This window comes from Pristiophorus japonicus, chromosome 13 (assembly GCF_044704955.1).
Source record: "Pristiophorus japonicus isolate sPriJap1 chromosome 13, sPriJap1.hap1, whole genome shotgun sequence".
Lineage (NCBI taxonomy): Eukaryota > Metazoa > Chordata > Chondrichthyes > Pristiophoridae > Pristiophorus > Pristiophorus japonicus.
This window is the reverse complement of record NC_091989.1, coordinates 138,559,837-138,582,560: the sequence shown is the minus strand read 5'-3', so window position 1 is coordinate 138,582,560 and position 22,724 is coordinate 138,559,837. Positions and strand designations below refer to the sequence as shown.

At 44.8% G+C, this 22,724-nt stretch overlaps 1 protein-coding gene across 1 annotated transcript in view; it reads right to left on the bottom strand.

The window, feature by feature from the left end:
• Window positions 1–22,724, bottom strand: part of itfg1 (integrin alpha FG-GAP repeat containing 1) — a 331,482-nt gene that overhangs the window by 205,884 nt on the left and 102,874 nt on the right. Inside the window, exon 7 of the mRNA XM_070898049.1 lies at window positions 6,057–6,115. Within this exon, the coding sequence (XP_070754150.1) occupies window positions 6,057–6,115 (59 nt within the window). The remainder of the gene's footprint in view (window positions 1–6,056; window positions 6,116–22,724) is intronic.

Here is a 22,724-nt window from a genome sequence, read left to right as displayed (position 1 = left end):
GGGAGAGGGTAAGTCCTGAAAATTCATCGTGGCCCTTCAAATCAACCTGCTGCCTAGCCTGCTACGTGTGCGCCTACTCATGCCACCCATCCTGCCCCCTCCTGTGCTGCTAATTATTTGACTGTTCTGTTTTATTTTGCAGAACCTGATGCCAGTCCTGAAGATCCAGAAGATGATTCAGACACATATAAGCCTAATCCTGCAGATCAACCTGGGTGGGGGGACAATGTTGTAATGAATATGGATGAGGCCGCGTTAATGGAGTTGGCATTGCCAAACCATTCCATGAGTTCTGGTGTGACATACCTTGGTTTCAGCATGTCCATGGTTAGTGATTCTCATGTGACATTCCATGGTTTCACAACGTCCAAGGTTAAGGGTTCCAGTGGTGGTGGAATGCAGCATGGAACACCCAGTGCCCCATGGTCCCAGCTTGCGGGTCCCAGCATGGAACACCCAGGGCCCCACCGTCCGAGGTTGCGCCTCCCACTGGGGGGTTGCGGTGAGAGACACCCAGGGTGAGGGTAAGGAGAAATCAACCACACTCTCCTGAGATGCAGGATGCAACAGATGTAGTTCAGATGATGGCATTGAGTGCGGAGAGCACTGAACTTACCCGATCGCTCGTGCACACTTTGTGGTGTGGGTGATGACGTAACAGGACTGTCGGGAGAAATAACAATAATCGCATGGGAAATGGGAACGATTTCTGGAAACATCAATGAGGGAATAGTGTCTATGAGGGAGGGAATGTCAGAGGTAGTGGAAAGGACGGCACAGGCCATCAGGGAGGGCATGTGTGAGTTAGCTGCTGCAATAAGGGAACACACTCAGGCCATACGCCACCACTCCCACTGCAATCCCCACACTAGCCTCTGAAGAGATCCAAGTCGGGCCGTCCACATTAACACCTGACTGACATCACCCCCGCCACCCTCCATGAAGAAGTGCACATTCACCAAGATGGGGATGAGAGATGGGTGCAGCCTTTCTTTGCTGCTGCTGCTGTTGTTGATGTTACTGTTGTAACTGTTTGCAAATTGAAAGTTTTTTGTAAGTTATGTAAATTTACAACTTTATAAGCAATCTTAAAGTTTTTAGGTGATCTTAAAGAGTCATATTAAAGTAAAGTTTAATACAAGAATTATTTTATTACACTGAAGTGAAGTACATTGTACACTTTTGAATAAAATATATTTTACATTAAAACTGAATCATGTTCCATTAAAACAACTCAACATTTAGGAACTGCAAAAAATAAACATGTCCATGCGGAATAGTTGTCGCTGAGCCCTCGGGCATCAGTAAAGCGTTCACAGATGAGCTGCTCGCGCAAGGCTCGAGCAATCGTTGATTGCTTCTACGTCGTGCTTCGGCCTCAGGCACTTGCATGGTTTCCTGATCCTCGTCATCATCCTCCTCCACCACCTCCTCCTGCTCGTCACCTGCATCTTCCACATCATTATCATCAGCCACTCTCACTGCAGGTGGATTGTCTTCTTCCACTATCAGCTGCTGGTGTCTCATGATGGCCAAGTTATGCAGCATGCAGCATACAACAGTGAACTGACCGACAATCTCAGGGGAATATTGCAAGTAGTCTCCGGAATGGTCCAGGCATCGGAAACGCTGTTTCAAGGTGCCAATGCTCCTCTCTATGATGCTGCGTGTCTTAATGTGCGACATCTTGTATTGACGGTCAGCTTCCGTCTGGGTTATGCGTAGGGGCGTCATGAGCCAGATGGCCAGGCCGTACCCTTTGTCTCCCAGTAGCCAGCTCTGCCCTTCTGGCTGCTGCTCAAACATGGCAGATATAACGCTGTCGCGTAGGATGATCGTATCATGGGTGCTGCCAGGGTATCTTGCACTGACTGACATGATGCGATGCATGTTGTCACACACGAGCTGCACATTAATAGAGTGGACACCTTTTCTATTCCTGAACTGTTCGGCATCCTCCACAGGTGCTTGCAAGGCGATGTGGATACAATCAATGCAGCTCTGTACCTTTGGGAAGCCAGCAATCCTTGACAACCCCACGGCCCTGTCATGGATTGCTTGGAGGGTCATTGGGAACTTGATGAAGTAATTCCTCCGTGCATAGTGCAGCCGTGACCTGACGAATGGAGACATGTATTCCATGTTGAGAGATGGCGCACACATCTCCAGTTGTAGCGTGAAACGATCCTGAGGCATAGAAGGAAAGTGCAGCTGTAATCTTCACTTCAACAGACAAAGCAGTCCACCTGTTGCTTCTCGGCTGTAAGTCTGGTCTCTCCAACTCGACGATCCCATAGACAACTTCTCTGCGGAAACGCAGCCTTCTGACACAATCTGCATCACTCAGGTCCAGGTACGAACGCCTGACTCGAAATTGCTGAGGTGGGCAAGACCTCCTGCCCAGCAGTCTACAGGCTCTGATGTTCCTGATATGATGAGTTCTAATCAATTGTCTCCTACGTAGCACACTGATGCAGAACGTTTGCAAAAGGTGTGATATTGATATTGTTGCACACATACTTAAAGTTAAAGTTAAACTTTCAAAGGCCAAAGAAGGTGAAATGGCAGGAAAGCAGGCAACACAGTAGAGTTTCGCAGTTCTGTCTCTCTCTCCCCCCCAAGGTATGTATATGGACCGCATCCAAAGATCTTTTGTTCTCTCCCCTCCCCCCTTCAGTCATGTGACTTCTCTCTCCCATCTCCTCCACACTGCCCCCCCCGCCCCCGCCACCCAGCCTGTTGCAGCCTGTCCGTGAGGTTGATTCCTGCAGCCAGCCAGCCTGTGTCTTCTGCTTCAATGTCGGCGGGCAGTTCCCTGTGCTCTCCCGGTTGTCCCGCATCTATCTCCGGCCGAGTGGCCTCCCGCACCGGCCGGCCCGTTGACTTCCTGGGCCAAGTTCTAACAGGAAGGTAGGACTTAGTTTTATTTTTTATTTCTTCTTGAATGTTTTTATGTCTTCTTGAATGCTTACTATTTATTGTGCTTTGTTTAGTGCTTTGCAAGGTCCTCTCCACTTCCCTTCCCGCCCCTATCTCTGGCTGAATGGTCTCCGATGTACCTACCTGCGCGGATTTCTTAACTCTCTGCAAGGGTTTTCTGTGTGGCCACATACACTCGCCCAAGGAGTAACTATTAGCTGTCCAAAGTGGCTTAAATGACCAAAATGGGCGTAGGTAACGCCCCCTTTTGAAAAAAAAACTAAACTAAAAAAATCCAAACTAACTCACTTACACTGGTGCAAATTAAGATACTCCAGAAAAATTAAATTGCTCCAAAAAAAACGGAGCAACTCCTGGCCAATTTTTAGCCCATTAACTCTGTTTCTCGCTCTAAAGATGCTGCCTGACCTGCTGAGCAGTTCCAGCATTTTCTGTTTTTATCTCAGATATCTAGCATCTGCAGTATTTTGCTTTTGTAGAACTGCGACAGTTTTTGATATGATCAAAAAATGAGGAAGACCACTCTGCAGGTAGATAAGGTAACATGTTTCCATGCAAGCTCATTCATCAACATACAAATAAATCATACAAGAATACTTCAACAGCAGAAGTGGGCAAACTCTAGAACTATGAGCATAATTTACAAGATTGAAGCTAGAAAAGGTTGTCACAAAATTATAGAATTTTACAACTCATCACCCTGTCCTTTCTCCAGATCTGGTTAATGTTTTTTCAAATATTTATCCACTTAACTTTTAAAAGCTGTTCAGGATTCTGCTTCGTCCATTGTTTGACAGGACAATCCATATCCTAACAAACATTTTTGTTCAAGTATCTCTCCTAATCTCTCCCCTTTATTCTTAAATGTATTTCCCAGAGGTTTTCACAATTTACCTATCGTAACTCTTCATTATTTCAAACACCTCGATCAGATTGTCTCTTAACTTTCTTTATTATAATGAAAAATCTAATTTCTATAATCTTTCCTCATAATTGAAGCTCTCAACCCTAGTACCCTCTCAGTGAACCTCTTCTGAACCCTATGCCTTGACAGTCTTCATAAAGTAAGGTGCCCAAAACTAGACAAAGTATTGTAACTGTGACCTAACAAATTATTTGTCCAGTTTTGGCATTAGCTCTTTGCTTTTGTAATCTATACCCCTATTTATGAAACCAAGGACCTCATATACTTTGTTTCAACAGTTTCAATTTGTTTCAGTTTGTTTTCTCACAAAGATTTGTGCATTTGAATGTTTAAGTTTCTCTGCTCATTTTAAAGCTTTACCATTTAGTCTATATGTCCTATCATTATTCTTCAATGTCATTTTAATATAACCGAACAAAGTTATATACACGAATGCCAATACTGTCATTGCTAGGACATAAAACCACCTGCAAAATGACACATATAACATGACAGAAGGATTACAATACGTAGATGACGCTTGCGTATGCGCACACTCGGAGGCCGAACTCCAGGCCATCGTCAACACCTTCACCGAGGCGTGCGAGAGCATGGGCCTTATACTAAACATCCGTAAGACAAAGGTCCTCTACCAACCTGCCCCCGCCACATAGCACCGCCCCCCGGTTATCAAAATCCACGACGAGGCCTTGGACAATGTGGATCATTTTCCATATCTCGGGAGCTTACTGTTAACAAAGGCAGACATCGACGAAGAGGTACAACACCGCCTTCAGTGTGCCAGTTAGAAGACCAGGACCTCAAACCCAGCACCAAGCTCATGGTCTACAGAGCAGTGGTGATACACACCCTCCTGTATGGCTCAGAGGCATGAACTGTGTACAACAAACACCTCAAAACACTGGAAAAGTACCACCAACACTGCCTGTGCAAGATCCTGCAAATCTACGGGCACGATAGATACACCAACGTCAGTGTTGTTGCTCAGGCTAACATCCCCAGTATCGAAGCACTGACTACGCTCGATCACTTCCGCTGGATGGGTCACATCGTCCTGACACGCGACTCCCAAAACAAGTGTTCTACTTGGAGCTCCGACACGGCAAGCGAGCCCCAGGTGGGCAGAGAAAACCCCTCAAAGCCTCCTTGAAAAAATCTAACATCCCCACTGATACCTGGGAATCCCTGGCCCAAGACTGCTCAAAGTGGAGGAAAAGCATTCTTATAGACTCATTGAAAATAGGAGCAATAGTAGGCTATTTGGCCCTTCGAGTCTGCCATTCAATATGATCACGGCTGGAAGGCGCTGAACACTTCGAGTCTCTTCGGCGAGAACCAGCTGAAGCCAAGTGTAGATGGAGCGGAAGGAGCGCGCGGCACCCCAGACCCCCCACCCACCCGTTCCTTCAACCACCATCTGCCCCACCTGTGATAGAGACTGTAGATTCCGAATTGGACTCTTCAGTCAGTCACCGGAGAACTCATTAATAATTGTAATTGCACTTTTAATACAGGTGGAGATGGTACAAGTCAATATCCACATTTCCTGCCATTCCTTATCAAGAAGTTTGCTTGAATTTCATTTTCATTGATATCAGTTTTGTAGTGTTCTCTGAATACATTTCAATAGAAAGTTTCTAAGCGGATGACACACTTACCTCTAATTTAGAAGAAAATCTACTGAGGTTTAGACATGTTTGATTTGGGAATAATGGATTTCACAAAAAGCACTGAATAGGAAGATGAAGAAATATATGTCTACAATCTGATGAAATTTTACCAAAATTATTCAAATGGAAGGCAAGATTAAACTCTGAAGATCATCATCCATATTGCAATTCACTTCACTATGCAAAAAGGTTAATACATATTAGTTGACCTAATATCACAAAGGGTTACACAGTGTTGTTTGGATTAAAAAAAAATGTTTTTTTAATTGAATTTTGTGCTCATTAAGGTGCATAATGTTAGTGCTGTGGGATTATAACACTTCTCTATTTCAGGGTTCCAGTGCCAGCAAATACCCCAGGGCAGATATAGCACAATTAGAAGCCCAGCAAAGCTCCCTCTACATTGCCCAATAAGGAGCCTGAAGCCCAACCTTATAACGCCACTTTAATCCATCAATGTCACATTTTTCCATTGACCAACTACTTCTGTTGCTAAGAAATTCAAAACCATTATGGAATACCTTGTTTTCCCATATCTCAAAGTGAATTTCCCCGGCATCCTTGGTGGTAAGAAATAAGTCTGGAATAAAGTTTAAAACACATTATTAGACAATATTTCAGGTTTTTACCAAACTGCTCAAACATGATCTATGTATATTTAAACACAAGTACAAGTTAGATACTGGATTTTTACATTATCTATGTCTTTAAACTACAACTCTTACATTAACTAGCCAGTGAAAACCACACCAAATGCAGATTGCCATATTGAAAAAAACCTTGCATTTATATAGCACCTTACACGTCCTTAGTATGTCCCAAATGATTTACTTTTGACGTGTGGTTACTCCTGTTCTGTTGGCAAACATGGTAGTCCGATAACTCACAACAAGCTGCCATAAACAGCAATGAGATTATGATCAGTTAATCTGTTTTTATAATGTTGTTTGAGGGATAAATGTTGGCCAGCACGCTGAGAGAACGTCCCTGCTCTTCGAATAGTGCTGAGGGGGCAGACAGGTCCTTGGTTTAACATTTCATTCGAAAGATGGAACCTTTGGCAGTGCAGTGCTCATTCAGTACTGCACTGAAGTGTCAATTTAATTATGTTCTCGCATCTATAAGGCCGGGTTTTTGGCTTTCGGGTTTTTTTTCCAGAGAAAACAGTAGCGATATGTGAAACTTGGCATTTTCGCTGAGCTACTGTTTTTAGGCTGAACTTTCGGGCTTTATGTCATTGGTTGCATGAGGATTCGCGGTGCAAAAACGTGAGTTTCACCAAATTTAGTCCGGGGCCGAGAGCGCTGTGAGAGAGGCCTTGGGAGGGGGGAAAAAATGCACAAAACATTCCCAAACCATTCACAAAACCCTTAGCTAACAAATCACTGAAAAATAATTAAAAAATAAAAATTTTAAATTACTTTTTTTGCAGGTTTTCATACTTACAGCTGCTGGCAGGGCTGCACTGACAGGTTTGACCTGTCAGTATTCTGGGCGCGGCGTACGGGTCGGGAGAGTGCCGAAAGTACGATGGTAACGCAATCCGCGTCGTTGCACGTCGGCGCACCTCTCCCTGGCGGTACTTGAAAGCACCGCCGCAAACAGGTACCAGAGGATCCCACCCGGGCTTTGCGCCCGGGTTTTCACCATGGAGGGTCAAATCGCGCTGAAAATCCGGCTGAGTGGGGCTTGAACCCAAGACTTTTAGATCTTAAGGTCAGATTGTTACCACTGATCCAAGATTAACACCTACAAAAGTACACCAAAAAATAACTTTATCATAGCTTGTATTAAGTAAAGATATAAATGAGTTGCTTTCAGTAATACTTTTTTGTAAAAATATATATTTCATGAAATGTAGTATGAAAATTTGTTAAATCAGTGGTTTGCACCATCCAGACACTGCACAGCTGATGTGTATGCCAGCGCTATAGTTCAGATACAAAGCTGTCTCTCTGAAAATGGCTGTATGGTTCTGTAGAATTAACCTCCATGTGCAAAGGCCAACTATATGCACTCAAATAGATTATGCATCTATTCTAACATTCCTACAAGATTAAAAATTTGATTATTTTCTTATATAATTTTTTCAGGCTGCATCTTGAAAATGGCCACAATGTATGTGTCATTGCAGACTGTTCTCACCTGCTTCATCAGTTTGAAGGAAAAGTGCAAAAAAGCAAATCTCTCCCTACTATAAAGCAACTCTAAACTTTTGCAACAATTCAGTGACAGGACAATTATCCCAAAGAAGAAAGAGACCTTCGGCTAGACTTTTCATTATTATCGCTTTTGGGCGCTATTTCCGGCGTTAGTGGTCGTTTTATTTTTCAGGATTGCTGGAATATCGCCCAATTTAAAAACCGCTAGTTTTGCCTTTTTAATTTGGGCGATAGCCGTAGCGATGTGAAATGGGCAATAGCGATGCAACATAGAAACATAGAAAATAGGAGCAGTAGTAGGCCATTCAGCCCTTCGAGCCTGCACTGCCATTCAATATGATCATGGCTGATCCTCTATCTCAACATCATATTCCCGCTTTTTCCCCATACCTCTTGATGCCTTTTGTGTCGAGAAATCTATCTACCTCCTGCTTAAATATATTCAGTGACTTGGCCTCCACAGCCTTCCGTGGTAGAGAATTCCACCCTCAGAGTGAAAAAATATCTCCTCATCTCGGTCCTAAATTTCCTACCCCGTATCCTGAAATTGTGACCCATTGTTCTAGACTTCCCAGCCAGGGGAAACATCCTCCCCACATCCAGTCTGTCCAATCCCGTCAGAATGTTATACTTTTCAATGAGATCACCTCTCATTCTTCTAAACTCTAGTGAATACAGGCCAAGTCGACCCAATCTCCCATACGACAGTCCTACCATCTCAGGATTCAGTCTGGTGAACTTTCGCTGCACTCCCTCTATGGCAAGTATATCCTTTCTTAGGTAAGGAGACCAAAACTGCACACAATACTCCAGGTGTGGTCTCACCAAGGCCCTGTAGTAAGACATCCTTGCTTCTGTACTCAAATCTTCTTGCAATGAAGGCCAACATATCATTTGTCTTCCTAACTGCTTGTTGCATCTGCATGTTTGCTTTCAATGACTGGTGTACAAGGACACCCAGGTCCCTTTGTACATCGACATTTCGCAAGCTATCACCATTTAAATAATGGGAAAATGGAGTACGAGAAGAAGCTTGCAGGGAACATTAAGGCAGATTGCAAAAGTTTCTATAGGTATGTAAAGAGAAAAAGGTTAGTAAAGACAAACGTAGGTCCCCTGCAGTCAGAATCAGGGGAAGTCATAACGGGGAACAAAGAAATGGCAGACCAATTGAACAAGTACTTTGGTTCGGTATTCACTAAGGAGGACACAAACAACTTTCCGGATATAAAAGGGGTCAGAGGGTCTAGTAAGGAGGAGGAACTGAGGGAAATCTTTATTAGTCGGGAAATTGTGTTGGGGAAATTGATGGGATTGAAGGCCGATAAATCCCCAGGGCCTGATGGACTGCATCCCAGAGTACTTAAGGAGGTGGCCTTGGAAATAGCGGATGCATTGAGAGTCATTTTCCAACATTCCATTGACTCTGGATCAGTTCCTATGGAGTGGAGGGTAGCCAATGTAACCCCACTTTTTAAAAAAGGAGGGAGAGAGAAAACAGGGAATTATAGACCGGTCAGCCTGACCTCAGTAGTGGGTAAAATGATGGAATCAATTATTAAGGATGTCATAGCAGCGCATTTGGAAAATGGTGACATGATAGGTCCAAGTCAGCATGGATTTGTGAAAGGGAAATCATGCTTGACAAATCTTCTGGAATTTTTTGAGGATGTTTCCAGTAAAGTGGACAAAGGAGAACCAGTTGATGTGGTATATTTGGACTTTCAGAGGGCTTTCGACAAGGTCCCACACAAGAGATTAATGTGCAAAGTTAAAGCACATGGGATTGGGAGTAGTGTGCTGACGTGGATTGAGAACTGGTTGTCAGACAGGAAGCAAAGAGTAGGAGTAAATGGGTACTTTTCAGAATGGCAGGCAGTGACTAGTGGGGTACCGCAAGGTTCTGTGCTGGGGCCCCAGCTGTTTACATTGTACATTAATGATTTAGACGAGGGGATTAAATGTAATATCTCCAAATTTGCGGATGACACTAAGTTGGGTGGCAGTGTGAGCTGCGAGGAGGATGCTATGAGGCTGCAGAATGACTTGGATAGGTTAGGTGAGTGGGCAAATGCATGGCAGATGAAGTATAATGTGGATAAATGTGAGGTTATCCACTTTGGTGGTAAAAACAGAAAGACAGACTATTATCTGAATGGTGACAGATTAGGAAAAGGGGAGGTGCAACGAGACCTGGGTGTCATGGTGCATCAGTCATTGAAGGTTGGCATGCAGGTACAGCAGGCGGTTAAGAAAGCAAATGGCATGTTGGCCTTCATAGCGAGGGGATTTGAGTACAGGGGCAGGGAGGTGTTGCTACAGTTGTACAGGGCCTTGGTGAGGCCACACCTGGAGTATTGTGTACAGTTTTGGTCTCCTAACTTGAGGAAGGACATTCTTGCTATTGAGGGAGTGCAGCGAAGATTCACCAGACTGATTCCCGGGATGGTGGGACTGACCCATCAAGAAAGACTGGATCAACTGGGCTTGTATTCACTGGAGTTCAGAAGAATGAGAGGGGACCTCATAGAAATGTTTAAAATTCTGATGGGTTTAGACAGGTTAGATGCAGGAAGAATGTTCCCAATGTTGGGGAAGTCCAGAACCAGGGGTCACAGTCTAAGGATAAGGGGTAAGCCATTTAGGACCGAGATGAGGAGAAACTTCTTCACCCAGAAGTGGTGAACCTGTGGAATACTCTACCACAGAAAGTAGTTGAGGCCAATTCACTAAATATATTCAAAAGGGAGTTAGATGAAGTCCTTACTACTCGGGGGATCAAGGGGTATGGCGAGAAAGCAGGAAGGGGGTACTGAAGTTGCATGTTCAGCCATGAACTCATTGAATGGCGGTGCAGGCTAGAAGGGCTGAATGGCCTACTCCTGCACCTATTTTCTATGTTTCTAATACTACCAAAGTGGATAACTTCACATTTATCCACGTTATACTGCATCTGCCATGGGTTTGCCTATTCACTCAACCTATCTAAATCGCCTTGCTGCGTCTTTGCATCCTCCTCACAACTCACAATCCCACTTAGTTTTGTGTTGTCAGCAAACTTGGAAATATTACATTTAGTTCCCTCATCCAAATCATTTATATATATTGTGAGTAGCTGGGGCCCAAGCACTGATCCCTGTAGTACCCCACGAGTCACTGCCCACCACCCCAAAAAAGACCCGTTTATTCCGACTCTCTGTTTCCTGTCAGTTAACCAATTTTCAATCCATGCCAATACATTACCCCCAATACCACGTGCTTTAATTTTGCACACTAACCTCTTATGTGGGATTTTATCAAAGGCCTTCTGAAAATCTAAATACACTACGATCCACTGGTTCTCCCTTATCTATTCTATCAGTTACATCCTCAAGAAACTCCAGTAGGTTTGTCAAACATGATTTTCCTTTCATAAATCCATAGTGACTTTGTCTAATCCCGTAAATATTATCTAAGTGTGCCATTATCACATCCTTTATAATAGACTCTTTTCCCTAATACTGATATTAGGCTAACCGGTCTGTAGTTCCCTGTTTTCTCTCTCCCTCCTTTGTTAAATTGTGGGGTTACATTTGCCACCCTCCAATCTGCAGGAACTGTTCCATAATCTACAGAATTTTGGAAGATGACAACCATGCATCCAATGTATTCAGTCATGCAAGGCCGACGTCCATAGCAATGACTGTTCTGCGCATGCGCGTTTTTATCAATTAACTTTTCCCGTTCAGAAGACAAAGGGAGGGAGAGAGAGAAAGAAGGTTGTGTCAAGGCAATGAAGATGGAACACGAGGAGTCGTGAGAGAGTGATGTTGCGGAGGTTGCAGGGAGAAGGAGGGGGAAAGCCTTTTCTGATGAAGCCAACGAAGCTCTGGTCCATGAGGTGGAGACTTGGTGGGGCCAATTAACCTGGGGTGGGGGTGGGAGTGGGAGACCGCCGCACCCGCCACCCCCGCCCCCCACCCCGGATATACCAGCAAAAATGGGCGGACATTGCCGAAGTGATAATTTCAACAGCCCATAATGTGAGAGAGCCAAAACAGTGCCGCAAGCGCTGCAACAGTCTGGTGGCATCTGTAAGAGTAAGTATTACATTTATAATTGCAATGATGCACTGACTCATTAATTACAATGTAAATCTGCCAGATTGCAATTGAGCTGGGTAATCCTGGGTAGCATCCCTGTTAAGATTTGGACTGGGGTCAGAACCTGCGTCCCCAGGACTCTAACCCCTGGGAGGGTAGGTGTCCCAGGAACCATTCTGTGCAAATGTGCCTTCGTAATCTTGCTGAGATGCCTTTAACTGAATCGACAGTATTATTATTTAAACGCTTTGATCGAAAATTGGGGCCAAAGGAATAACTGTTTCCAAACACTCGGCATTTCTACCACTTTAGTTTAGAAGGAGAATTATTAAATTATATCGCTGCTTGTGTGCTGTGAGCAACTCTTCAACTTGGGCACCGTCTCCTTTTTGGTTAGGTTGGTGGATGGGGGCATGACTGAGCACTGAGCAGGCCGCTCAGCTTTACCCAGACTGTGAGTCTCTCCGGCTGCTGTCAATCACAGTGACCCAGCCGGAACTAGGAGAAAACTGCCCTGGCTCACTGTCTGCCCTGGGACACTTGGGACATTAGCTCCGGCCACACGGAGGTCTCCAAGCACAGCCCAAGGACACGGTGACCCCTCCCCCATGGTCCTGTCGTTGCTGAACTCACCAGCGGTTCTGATTCCCACCCCCCTCAGGGACCTCCATTGATTGCAATAACCCGGCTCCCTCCCCTCAGGCGGCGAATGTCACGGCCCGTGGATGAGGCCTTTCCTGGGGATTGATGTCACGCATTAGTTCCTAACCACGATCTTATTGAATTTCTTCTCTAAACGTGGATGTCATAACCATGCATCAATTACATACAAACCGTATTAGCATATAACATTAACGATGAATAGCATGTGCGATGACTAATTGTGGATTACAATATCTCTGTTTCCGTAATAGTACCTAGGCAATTAGCTTATGTCATACTCTTGTCACATTTGCAGAAGATATCTAAGAATCAGGCGGAGCGCAGATGGACCGGAGGAGGGCCTGCGGATCTTTTTCAGTTAACCGACCTGGAAGAGCGTGCCTCAGCCCTTGTAAGGACACATAATCGTTCTACCGCCCGTGGTGGTGCAGATCCCATTGTTGCGCCACGTGAGTAATGTGTAAACCAGTGATAATTTAAAGTAATTTAATGCCATTTGATTATAATATATGAATGATGATGTAATGTTATGCATGCAGGTTCTGTACTCGCATGTTAATTATATGTAACATCTGTCGTTCATATTTATTGTATTAGTGTTGCTCCTCGTACATATGCCTGCGGAGTGTAAGCATTCTCATGCCTCCCCTTCTCTTCTACTAACCTCAATTATGTTTTCCAGCTCCCCAGGCGCAACCTGGAGCATCACCCCACTTGCTACAGGTTGTGCTGACCGCGGGGGAAGATACAACTGAGGAGCAGGATGAGCGTCAACAGTGTTGCATCAACTGAAGAGTCTGCAGTACCTGCGGCCATGTCATCCTCAACGGATGAAGTAGCGGGCCAAGTGGCTTGCAGCAGGGCATTCAGAGTGGTCCAGTGCCTACGTCGACCCCGCGGAGGTTGGGTCAGCGAGGTAGGCATGTGCAGCGGCATGCAAATGCAAACCAGGACATGGTGTCGCTGTCGAGGGTCGACATTGGTTGAGAGCTCCTCCAAGCGATTGGTGGGTTAACCAGCAACATTGCCGCACTCTCTTTGCGAATCTCGGAGGACATGGGGCAGATGGCTGTGGCAATGCGGTGAACGGCCGACTCTGTCAATGCCATGTGGCAAGCGATGGTTTCGGGATACGGTACTGCACCCCAAGGTGCCGTACTACCCACATCGACAGATGCGAGTCAGGAGGGAGCAGTCTTCTCCTGGGGCCCAAGAATTGAATCTGCCAACATCACCCCACCCGCCCCCCCACCCTACAGCAGTATTGCTCGAGATGCTCTACTGCACCTCGACTTGGTGTTAGTGGGGGTAGAAGGGGGAGCGTAAGTGGGAAAGGGGGGGCTACGACAAGGAGGGGGGGAGGGTAGAGGGAAGGGAAAAGGTAGAGGGAAGCTTGGCCGCAGGTAGGGGGATATTCACTTGGTTGCAAGGGTGGGCCTTATTCTTATTACTGTTTTTATTGTTATTAAAATTATTGACTGTTGGGGGGGGGTGGTTGTTATTATTATTAAAATTTGTTGAATGTTGGGGGTGGGAGAGGGTTTTTGTACTGTTATATTTTTATTATTGAAAATTTATGGTTGTGACTGTTAGGGGTGGGGGCGGGGGGAGAAGGCTGTTATATAGTTTTTACATATTTTTTGTTAAATTATTAAAGATTTTTATTTAACTTTACAATTGTTGTGCAGTGTCTTCTAATAACGTAAGGTTGAAAACAATGGCCAGACAAGGATGAAACGCAACGTAACGCAACTATAACTGTCACCAACGTAAGTTCACGCAAAGCGTTCATTTATGAGCTGCTGACGCAATAGTCTTGCAGCTGCATAACTACCATGATTATTTGCTTGCAGTTGACAACGAGCTGCACATTCAGGGAGTGAAATCCCTTTCAGTTACGGTAAACTGCTGCATCCTCTAAAGGTGCTGGCAGGGCGATGTGCGTACAGTCTATTGCTCCCTGCACCTTAGGGAAGTTTGCTATTCTCAAGAACCCCAAAGCCCTCTCACTCTGTGCCTCCCTAGTCAGAGGGAAGTTTATAAAGTCCATCCTGGCTTCAGTCACCTGTCAAATGCAGCAATGTGTGGCGTGCTGAGAGAAGCAGCAAATGTCACCAGCTGAAGCCTGAAAGGAGCCTAATGCATAGAAGGATAATGCCGCAGTAATCTTAACCTCAACGGGCAGTGTAGTCCTGATGGTGCTGGTAGGCTGCAGATCTCCCTTAATTAGCTGCCGTATCTCACGGACGATCTCCTTTCGGAAGCGCAGCCTTTTAACGCACATGTTATCGAACAAGTCCAGGTAAGATTGCATCCTGTAAATACATTGGGTGCAAGGTTTCCTCCTCCTCAGCAGTCTGCCACCTCTTTGAAGAGCATTGTGTCCAATCAATTAACCTTCTCCTCTCTCTATTCTGCAGCATGTGAGTAGTCATCAATACTGGCTGAGAAATTACAGGCCCCATCACTATAAATGCCCTAATCTGTTGACAAAATTCTTAAATTGTCCTCAACAAACACAAATTAAACTCTAAGTTGACCACAATGTGATTAGATGATTGTCAAGATTCTAAAACGCCCTTAAAATCACTCACAAATTACTTCAATGCTTCCATCAACTTGAAGCAGCCTTTTATTAAACTTCCTCTAATTTACAAAATAGTGACCATACTGCTGAGTTCTCAAGTGAGTGCAGCTTTTCGTGCATCTTTTTGGGCAGGCGATCATTTCAGCGATATATGGCCGAAATGCCGAAAGTAGTGCTCGGCGATAATCTGGGTGATATTTGGGCGTTAGTTTCCATTATAAACAGTATTCTGGGCGTTGCACGAGTGATGACGTCAGATTTTTTAAACAATGGGCAGGTGGTTCAGCTCATTCTTGTATGCCGAAAGTTTCGCTGGCGATAAATAGGCAGCAGTTCCCATTTATCATCAAATATGGGCAGTAAACTGAATCTCGGCGATTATATAGGCGCTAAATGGCTGGATATATACCAAAAGTCTAGCCCAAACTTCACACACAATAATAAAAGATCTATGCATGCAACCAAGATAAATCTGCAGTGCTGAATTCCATTATAGTTTAGAGTCCCAGATATGAAAATAAAACAAAATGTCATTTTTAAAAGGATACGTTAGCCCTGAAATTCCAGTTGGAGATTTTTACGAATTTACCTGGTGGTCCCGTAGAAGCGTGTGATTCCGGTTGGGAGGCTTTCTCTTTCCGCGCTACGAAGCGTGCTCCCGTCCGCCAGGTTCCCATGCAGAAGGTGCAATCACGTGTGACTGCACAACTAATCAGGTTCAGTATTCCACAGCTTTCTCATTAATAGCAATGAGAACTCCGTATCTACAAGTTCTCATTGCTATTGATGCGAAAAACAAAACAAATACACTAAACACCATAATAAAAAATAAAAAACACACCTCACATAATTAAAATTAATTGAAATTAAAGTTAATAAATGTCTTAAAAAAAATCAGAATTTTTTTTTCTAAGTTTTGTAATTGGGGTTAAAAATAAACTTACCTTAGTGGGCAGGGTTTTTAAACAATAATATGTTTTTAAAATTTAATTTTATAATGTTTTTGTATTTTTTAAAACTCTTATGCCTGTAAATGTAGGCCATGCGCCCGCTTTTATCAGGCACAAGAGTTTTGAGGACATTTGCCAGGCAAGATATGGGTAAATACCGCAATCTTGCCCTTGCAAATGTCCTCGCTCCCGAGATATGGAAGACCTGCAGATTGGAAAAGCTGGTTTTCAGTGCATGCGCGTGGTGCTCTGTAAACCGGCTTTTGCGATGCCTTCTCGGGTCCGTACACACTCCGTACAGACCCGGGGAGGCCGGGATTTCCAGGACATTATTTGTCTAACAGTAGTAATTATTTTTGCAGTTATATGGCACTTCACATGACAGATCTAAAATAATATGGAACCAGAGATCAGGTCATCAGCTATTTTGTATCTCTAATTAGTTCTCTTCAATTCCAGAACAAGGAATTTAGAGGTGCAACAATTTTTGTTTGTTCCACTTCATATTCAGCTGGTAAAAATACTACAACTTTAATTTGCACAAAGGCTGAAATATTTTACTCCTTAAAAATTTGCTTTGGGACAGATACAGAGTGTAGCCAGATGTAAATAAACATACCTTTTAATGCACCTTTTAACATAGGAAATGCCATATCCTTTATAATTACTTGAAGCTATCATAATAAACCTGCAGCAACCATTAAACTTCTTGTACAAATATCATACTTAAAGTGTACAGAGCATGTTGAGTTGGTGTGCACACTAAGTCAGTAACAGAAACAAACATAAAAATGACAAAATGCAAAGATTGCAAATAATAATGGATTCAAAAGGAGTAATTTCAAGGATTCAAATGTTGATTATAAACTGATAAATTTTCAATCTCAAAATTAATGAGTTTGATTAAATTACTGTCTTATAATCAAATTTATCTCCCTTTATTGTTCAAATAGTGCAGGCTTAAATTCATGAGCTGGATATAATTTGGTCTTGATAAATGCACACAAATTGACTAAGAAAAGTTATACTTCCATTCTTTCCAGAAACTCGAGTAGCAAGAATGAATGGGAACAGCACATTGAATTGGCATCCTGGTTGGTACATTGGGGTCAAGTTTCAGGCCGCGCCTAGAGCGGCGCAGCCCCGACATGGATGCCCGTTTTTCGCGCCTAAAAGTGCGACAAAAATGTACCTTGTAATTCTCGGGCTCCTTGCTGATCCCTGGGAGCTCGGCGCGCCGCGCAGACAGCAGCAGGGGGCAGAGCTGATTCTGCAAGTGGAGGGGGTGGGACTAAGTCAAATGAGGGAACGTCGTGCCGGCAGCCCTGCGCGTGCACGTTGGAGCGCGCGCGTATGCGCAGTAGCCCAGAAACATTGGCACTCGCCCATTTTTAAAGGAACTTAAAGAAAAGTGCTGATTTGTCTCATGGACCTCTGGAAAAGCTTGGGATTGAATTTTGGTGATTTTTTTGGTGTCTGAAGGAGTGCTTTTAGCAGCACTGTTGAAGAAATCACCTGCTGAAATCAGTGAGTGCTGCTTTTCACTGCTAAACTTCCAGAACAGGTGCTGCATAGGTGCATGCAAATTAATGACTGTGTGTTTTGAAAAATAAGAGTGTCAATTCAATACAGCAATGGAACAATGTCCACCAAGAACAAAGAATTTCTTGCATGAGGAAGTGGAGATATTAATCAACATCATTGAGCAGAGATGGCAGGAGCTAGATACCAGCAACAGAGGTCACATAAAAGTGCCACCTAAAGAAAAGAAGAAACGTTGGAACCAAATTGCAGAAGATTACTGCGCAGTGGTGCATATCATGAGATCTGGAAGCCAGTGAAAAGAAATAGCACGACTTTGGTCAAGTAGTTAGTGTAATATTTTCATTTTTTAATGTAATCGTAATTGTAACGTGACTATCTGCATGTCCCACCCTGCAGAAAGATGCACTCTGTAAAAAGTTATATTTTACTCTTTGCAGAAGAAATTGGCCCACAACAAAAGGGAGGCAACTCGGACAGGAGGAGGCGTGCCCAATCTGCATCCACTGACACCCTTGGAACAGAGGGTAGCTGCTATGATGAGTCGTACATGGAGAAAAGCAATCAGTACAGCACAAGCTGGGCCCGCACGCGAGGAAGAGGGTAAGTCCTGAAAATGCATCGTGGCCCTTCAAATCAACCTGCTGCCTGGCCTGCTATGTGTGAGAGTACTCATGCCACCCATCCTGCCCTCTCCCTTGCTGTTAAACATTTGACTGTTCTGATGTATTTTGCAGAACATGATGATGATGATGCTGCTGCTGCCAACCCTGAGGATCCTGAAGATACAGAACAAGAACCAGTACAACCAGATGTGGACAATCCAGACTGGATGATGGCGACGATGACTGAAATGTCTACAGGGGAGAGCTTCCAAATTAATATTTATGAGCCCCCATTAAGGGGCATCAGAGTTTCAACCCCTTGCATAGGTTCTGGTTCCATCTTCCATGGTTTTGATTCCGACGTTGCAGGTCCCAGTGGTGCTGGTGATATAATGGAGCAGTTTACACCCATTCACCCACCATCCCAGCCCATGGCTCGCACTCGAGTGCTGTCGTCTGGAACACCGAGCACTCCACCGTCCCAGCCCGCGCCTCTCTCTCCAGTACTGCTGTCTGGAACACCGAGCGTCCCACCGTCCCAGCCCGCGCCTCCGTGCAGTGGTGCCGCGAAGCAGACCCAGGCAGAGGAGGAGGAGATTGCAGACACACTTTCCTGAGATGCAGCGTACAACAGATGCGGCTCAGGTTGTGGCATTGAGTATGAAGACCAATGAGCTTACCCGATCACTCATCGGTGGAGTCAGTGCAGTGGGTGAAGAGGTGACGGTCCTGACGGGAGAAATAGCAGTAATGACACGGGAACTTAGGGAGGGAATGTCCGAGGGAGTGCAATCAACGGCACAGGCCCTCATGGAGGTAGCTGCTGCAATAAGGGCACACAGCTCCGCCAATCAAATGATACCCACATGAAGAAGTGAACATTCACTGAGATGTGGCTGAGAGATGGTTGCAGCCTTTCTTTGTTGCTTTTGTTGCTTTGATGGAGCTGTAGTAGCGTTTTACAAATTGAAATTGTTTTGTAAGTTTTGTAACTTTACAACTTATAAATGATCTTAGGGTTTTTAAGTGATCTTAAGAGTGTAAATGCTCTCACATTTTGGCCCCAAGTTTCCACACGCCCCTCCGAGCTGGGCGCCTGTTTTTCACGCCGAAAATGGCGCCTGAAAAAAAACGCGCTATTCTCAAGCGCTTTGCAGCTCGATGTCTGCTTGGCGCAGCGCCCAGGGGGCGGAGCCTACCACTCGCGCCGATTTTGTAAGTAGGAGGGGGCGGGTACAATTTAAATGAGTTTTTTTTGTGCCGGCAACCCCGCGCGTGCGCGTTGGAGCGTTTGCGCACGCGCAGTCTGAAGGAAACATTGGCACTCGGCCATTTTAAAAAGTGCTGCAGAAAAAGTGAAAATTTGTTCATTGAACCCTTGCAAAGGCTTGTATTTTAATTTTCTTGATATTTCTGTGTGTGAGGGTGAGGGAGTGCATTCTGTAATTAAAGATAGACTGTGATAAATGGGACACATGCACTTGTTTGAGACTATTCAAATTCTTTGTAGCTGTTCAATTTTTAACATTTTTTAATAAAACCACATTGCCCTTCCATCATCAGCACTGAGGCTTCTTGCAGCTTTCTCCCCCTGCCGTCGGTCGGGCCCGACGGCAAACCGCTGCCCGAAAGGCCTGCCTGAAGCACTTTCACACAGGTAGGAACATGGTTTATTTAATCTTTTCTTTGCTTATAAATTTTTATTCAGGTTGTATTTATTTGTAGAATATTTGTATAAGAATAACTAAGGATTTATTGTAGAATGTAATGACTTCCCTCCCGCCCCCCACCTCGTTCCCGACGCCTAATTTGTAACCTGCGCCTGATTTTTTAATGTGTAGACAAGGTTTTTTCAAGCCTACAAAAATCTTCACTTGCTCCATTCTAAGTTAGTTTGGAGTACGTTTTCACTGTGGAAACTTTCAAATCAGACGTCAGTGGCTGGACACGCCCCCTTTTGAAAAGTGAAACTGTTCTATCTGACTGGAAGTGCAGAAAACTTAAATGTGGAGAATTCCGATTTCTAAGATACTCCGTTCTCCAGCAGTTGCTCCTAAAAATCAGGAGCAAATCATGTGGAAACTTGGGACCTTTGTATCTTATTTAATTTTGCACCTGAAAAGTGATCTTGAAGTCTAAGTGATCTTAAGAGTGTAAAATTTTTCACATTGAAATTGTTCTGTAACTTTATAAGTTTATAAGTGATCTTAAAGTTTTTAAGTGATCTTCAAGAGTCATATTAAAAAGTAAAGTTTGATACAACAAATATTTTATTACAGTGACGTTAACTTTTCAATAAAATATTTTTTCATTAAAACTGAATCATCTTCCACTAACACAACACAACGTAGGAATAACTCCAAAGAATAAACATGTCCACGCGCAAGAGTGGTTGCAGAGCCCTCAGGCATCAGTAATTGAAGTGTTCACGGATGAGCTGCTGGCACAGGGCTCGAGCAATCGTTAAAGGAGCACGATGGACGGCCCTCCTCCGACCTCGTGCTCCAGCATCAGGCACTTGCATGCTTTCCTGATCGTCGTCATTATTCTCATCCTGCTCTTCCAAAATACTAGCATCAGGCACTGGATCCTCACTTGGGTGTTCTGGTTCCACTACCAGCTCCTGCTGCCTCATGGTGGCTAAGTTACGGAGCATGCAACACACAACAGTGAAGTGAACGACAATCTGAGGAGAGCATTGCAAGTGGCTTCCAGAATGGTCCAGGCATCGGAAATGCGGATTCAATATGCCAATGGTCCTCTCAATGACACTGCGTGTCGCAATGTGCGCCATGTTGTATTGACGGTCAGCTTCTGTCTGTCACGCGTAGGGGCGTCTTAGAAACATAGAAAATAGGTGCAGGAGTAGGCCATTCGGCCCTTCGAGCCTGCACCACCATTCAATGAGTTCATGGCTGAACATGCAACTTCAGTACCCCCATTCCTGCTTTCTCGCCATACCCCTTGATCCCCCTAGTAGTAAGGACTACATCTAACTCCTTTTTGAATATATTTAGTGAATTGGCCTCAACAACTTTCTGTGGTAGAGAATTCCACAGGTTCACCACTCTCTGGGTGAAGAAGTTACTCCTCATCTCGGTCCTAAATGGCTTACCCCTTATCCTTAGACTGTGTCCCCTGGTTCTGGACTTCCCCAACATTGGGAACATTCTTCCTGCATCTAACCTGCCTAAACCCATCAGAATTTTAATCATGAGCCAGGTGGTCTGGCCGTACCCTTTGTCACCCAGTAGCCAGCTCTGCCCTTCTGGCTGCTGCTCAAACAGGTCAGATAGAACACTGCCGCGTAGGATGAACGCATTATGGGTGCTGCCAGTGTATCTCGCATCGGCTGACATGATGCGCTGATTGTCGTCACACACGAGCTGCACATTGATGGAGTGGAAACCTTTTCTATTCCTGTACTGCTCGGAATCCTCCACAGGTGCTCGCAAGGCTATGTGGGTACAATCAATGCAGCCCTGTACCTTTGGGAAGCCGGCAATCCTGGAGAAGCCCACAGCCCTCTCATGGATCGCTTGTGCGGTCATTGGGAAATTGATGAAGTCATTCCTCCGCGCATACAGTGCAGCCGTGACCTGGTAAACGCAGGCATGCATTACACGTTGAGAGATGGCGCACACATCTCCAGTTGTAGCCCGAAGCGATCCCGAGGCATAGAAGGCAAGTGCAGCTGTTACCTTCACTTCAACAGTTGGCGTTCTGCTTCTGGGCTGCAAATCTGCTCTCAGCATATCACAGATCTCAACGACAACTTCTCTGCGGAAATGCAGCCTTTTGACACAATCAGCCTCGCTTATGTCCAGGTACGAGCACCTGGCTCGATATTGCCGACGTGGGTAAGGTCTCCTGTCCATCAGTCTACGGGCTATGACGTTCCTGGTGCAGTGAGCTCTGATCAATTCTCTCCTATGCAGTGAATTGCTGGCGAACCATTGCATAATCCGTGGTGTTGACAATGCAGCACCCATTCTGCAATTACAAATTTAAGTTTCAAACTGGCTATCTGGCTGCCTCTCCCTGTCCCTGGCCGAATGGCCTCAGCCTCCCTCGCAGCTCGAAGGCTGCTTGCTGTGTCTTCGGCCGCCGTCAGCCACTGCCGTCGCCCCTATCCCGTGGCCGAATGGCCTCAGCTTCCCTCGCAGCTCGAAGGCTGCTTACTGTGTCTTCGGCTGCCGTCGAGCCACTGACGCCGCTCCTGTCTCCTACATGGAAGGAAGGCCTGCCTGAAGCGCCGCAGCTCGAAGGCTGCTGCTCCTTCACACAGGTAGGAATATTCAATATTTTGTATTTGCTTTGTTTATAATTTTTTTTTATTCAGGGTGGCTCTTTATTTGTATAAGTAAGACTGTTGAATGCTTGTAAAATTTTATTACTTCCCTTCCCCTTCCCCCCCACCCCCCGCCCCCCTCGTTCCCTACACCTGATTTGTAACCTACGCCTGATTTCTAAAGTGTAGGCTAGGTTTTTCTGAGTGTATAAAAACCTAGACTTACTCTATTCTAATTTAGTTTGGAGTAAGTTTTCACTGCCTAAACTTTCAAAACAGGCGTAAGTGGCCGGATACGCCCCCTTTT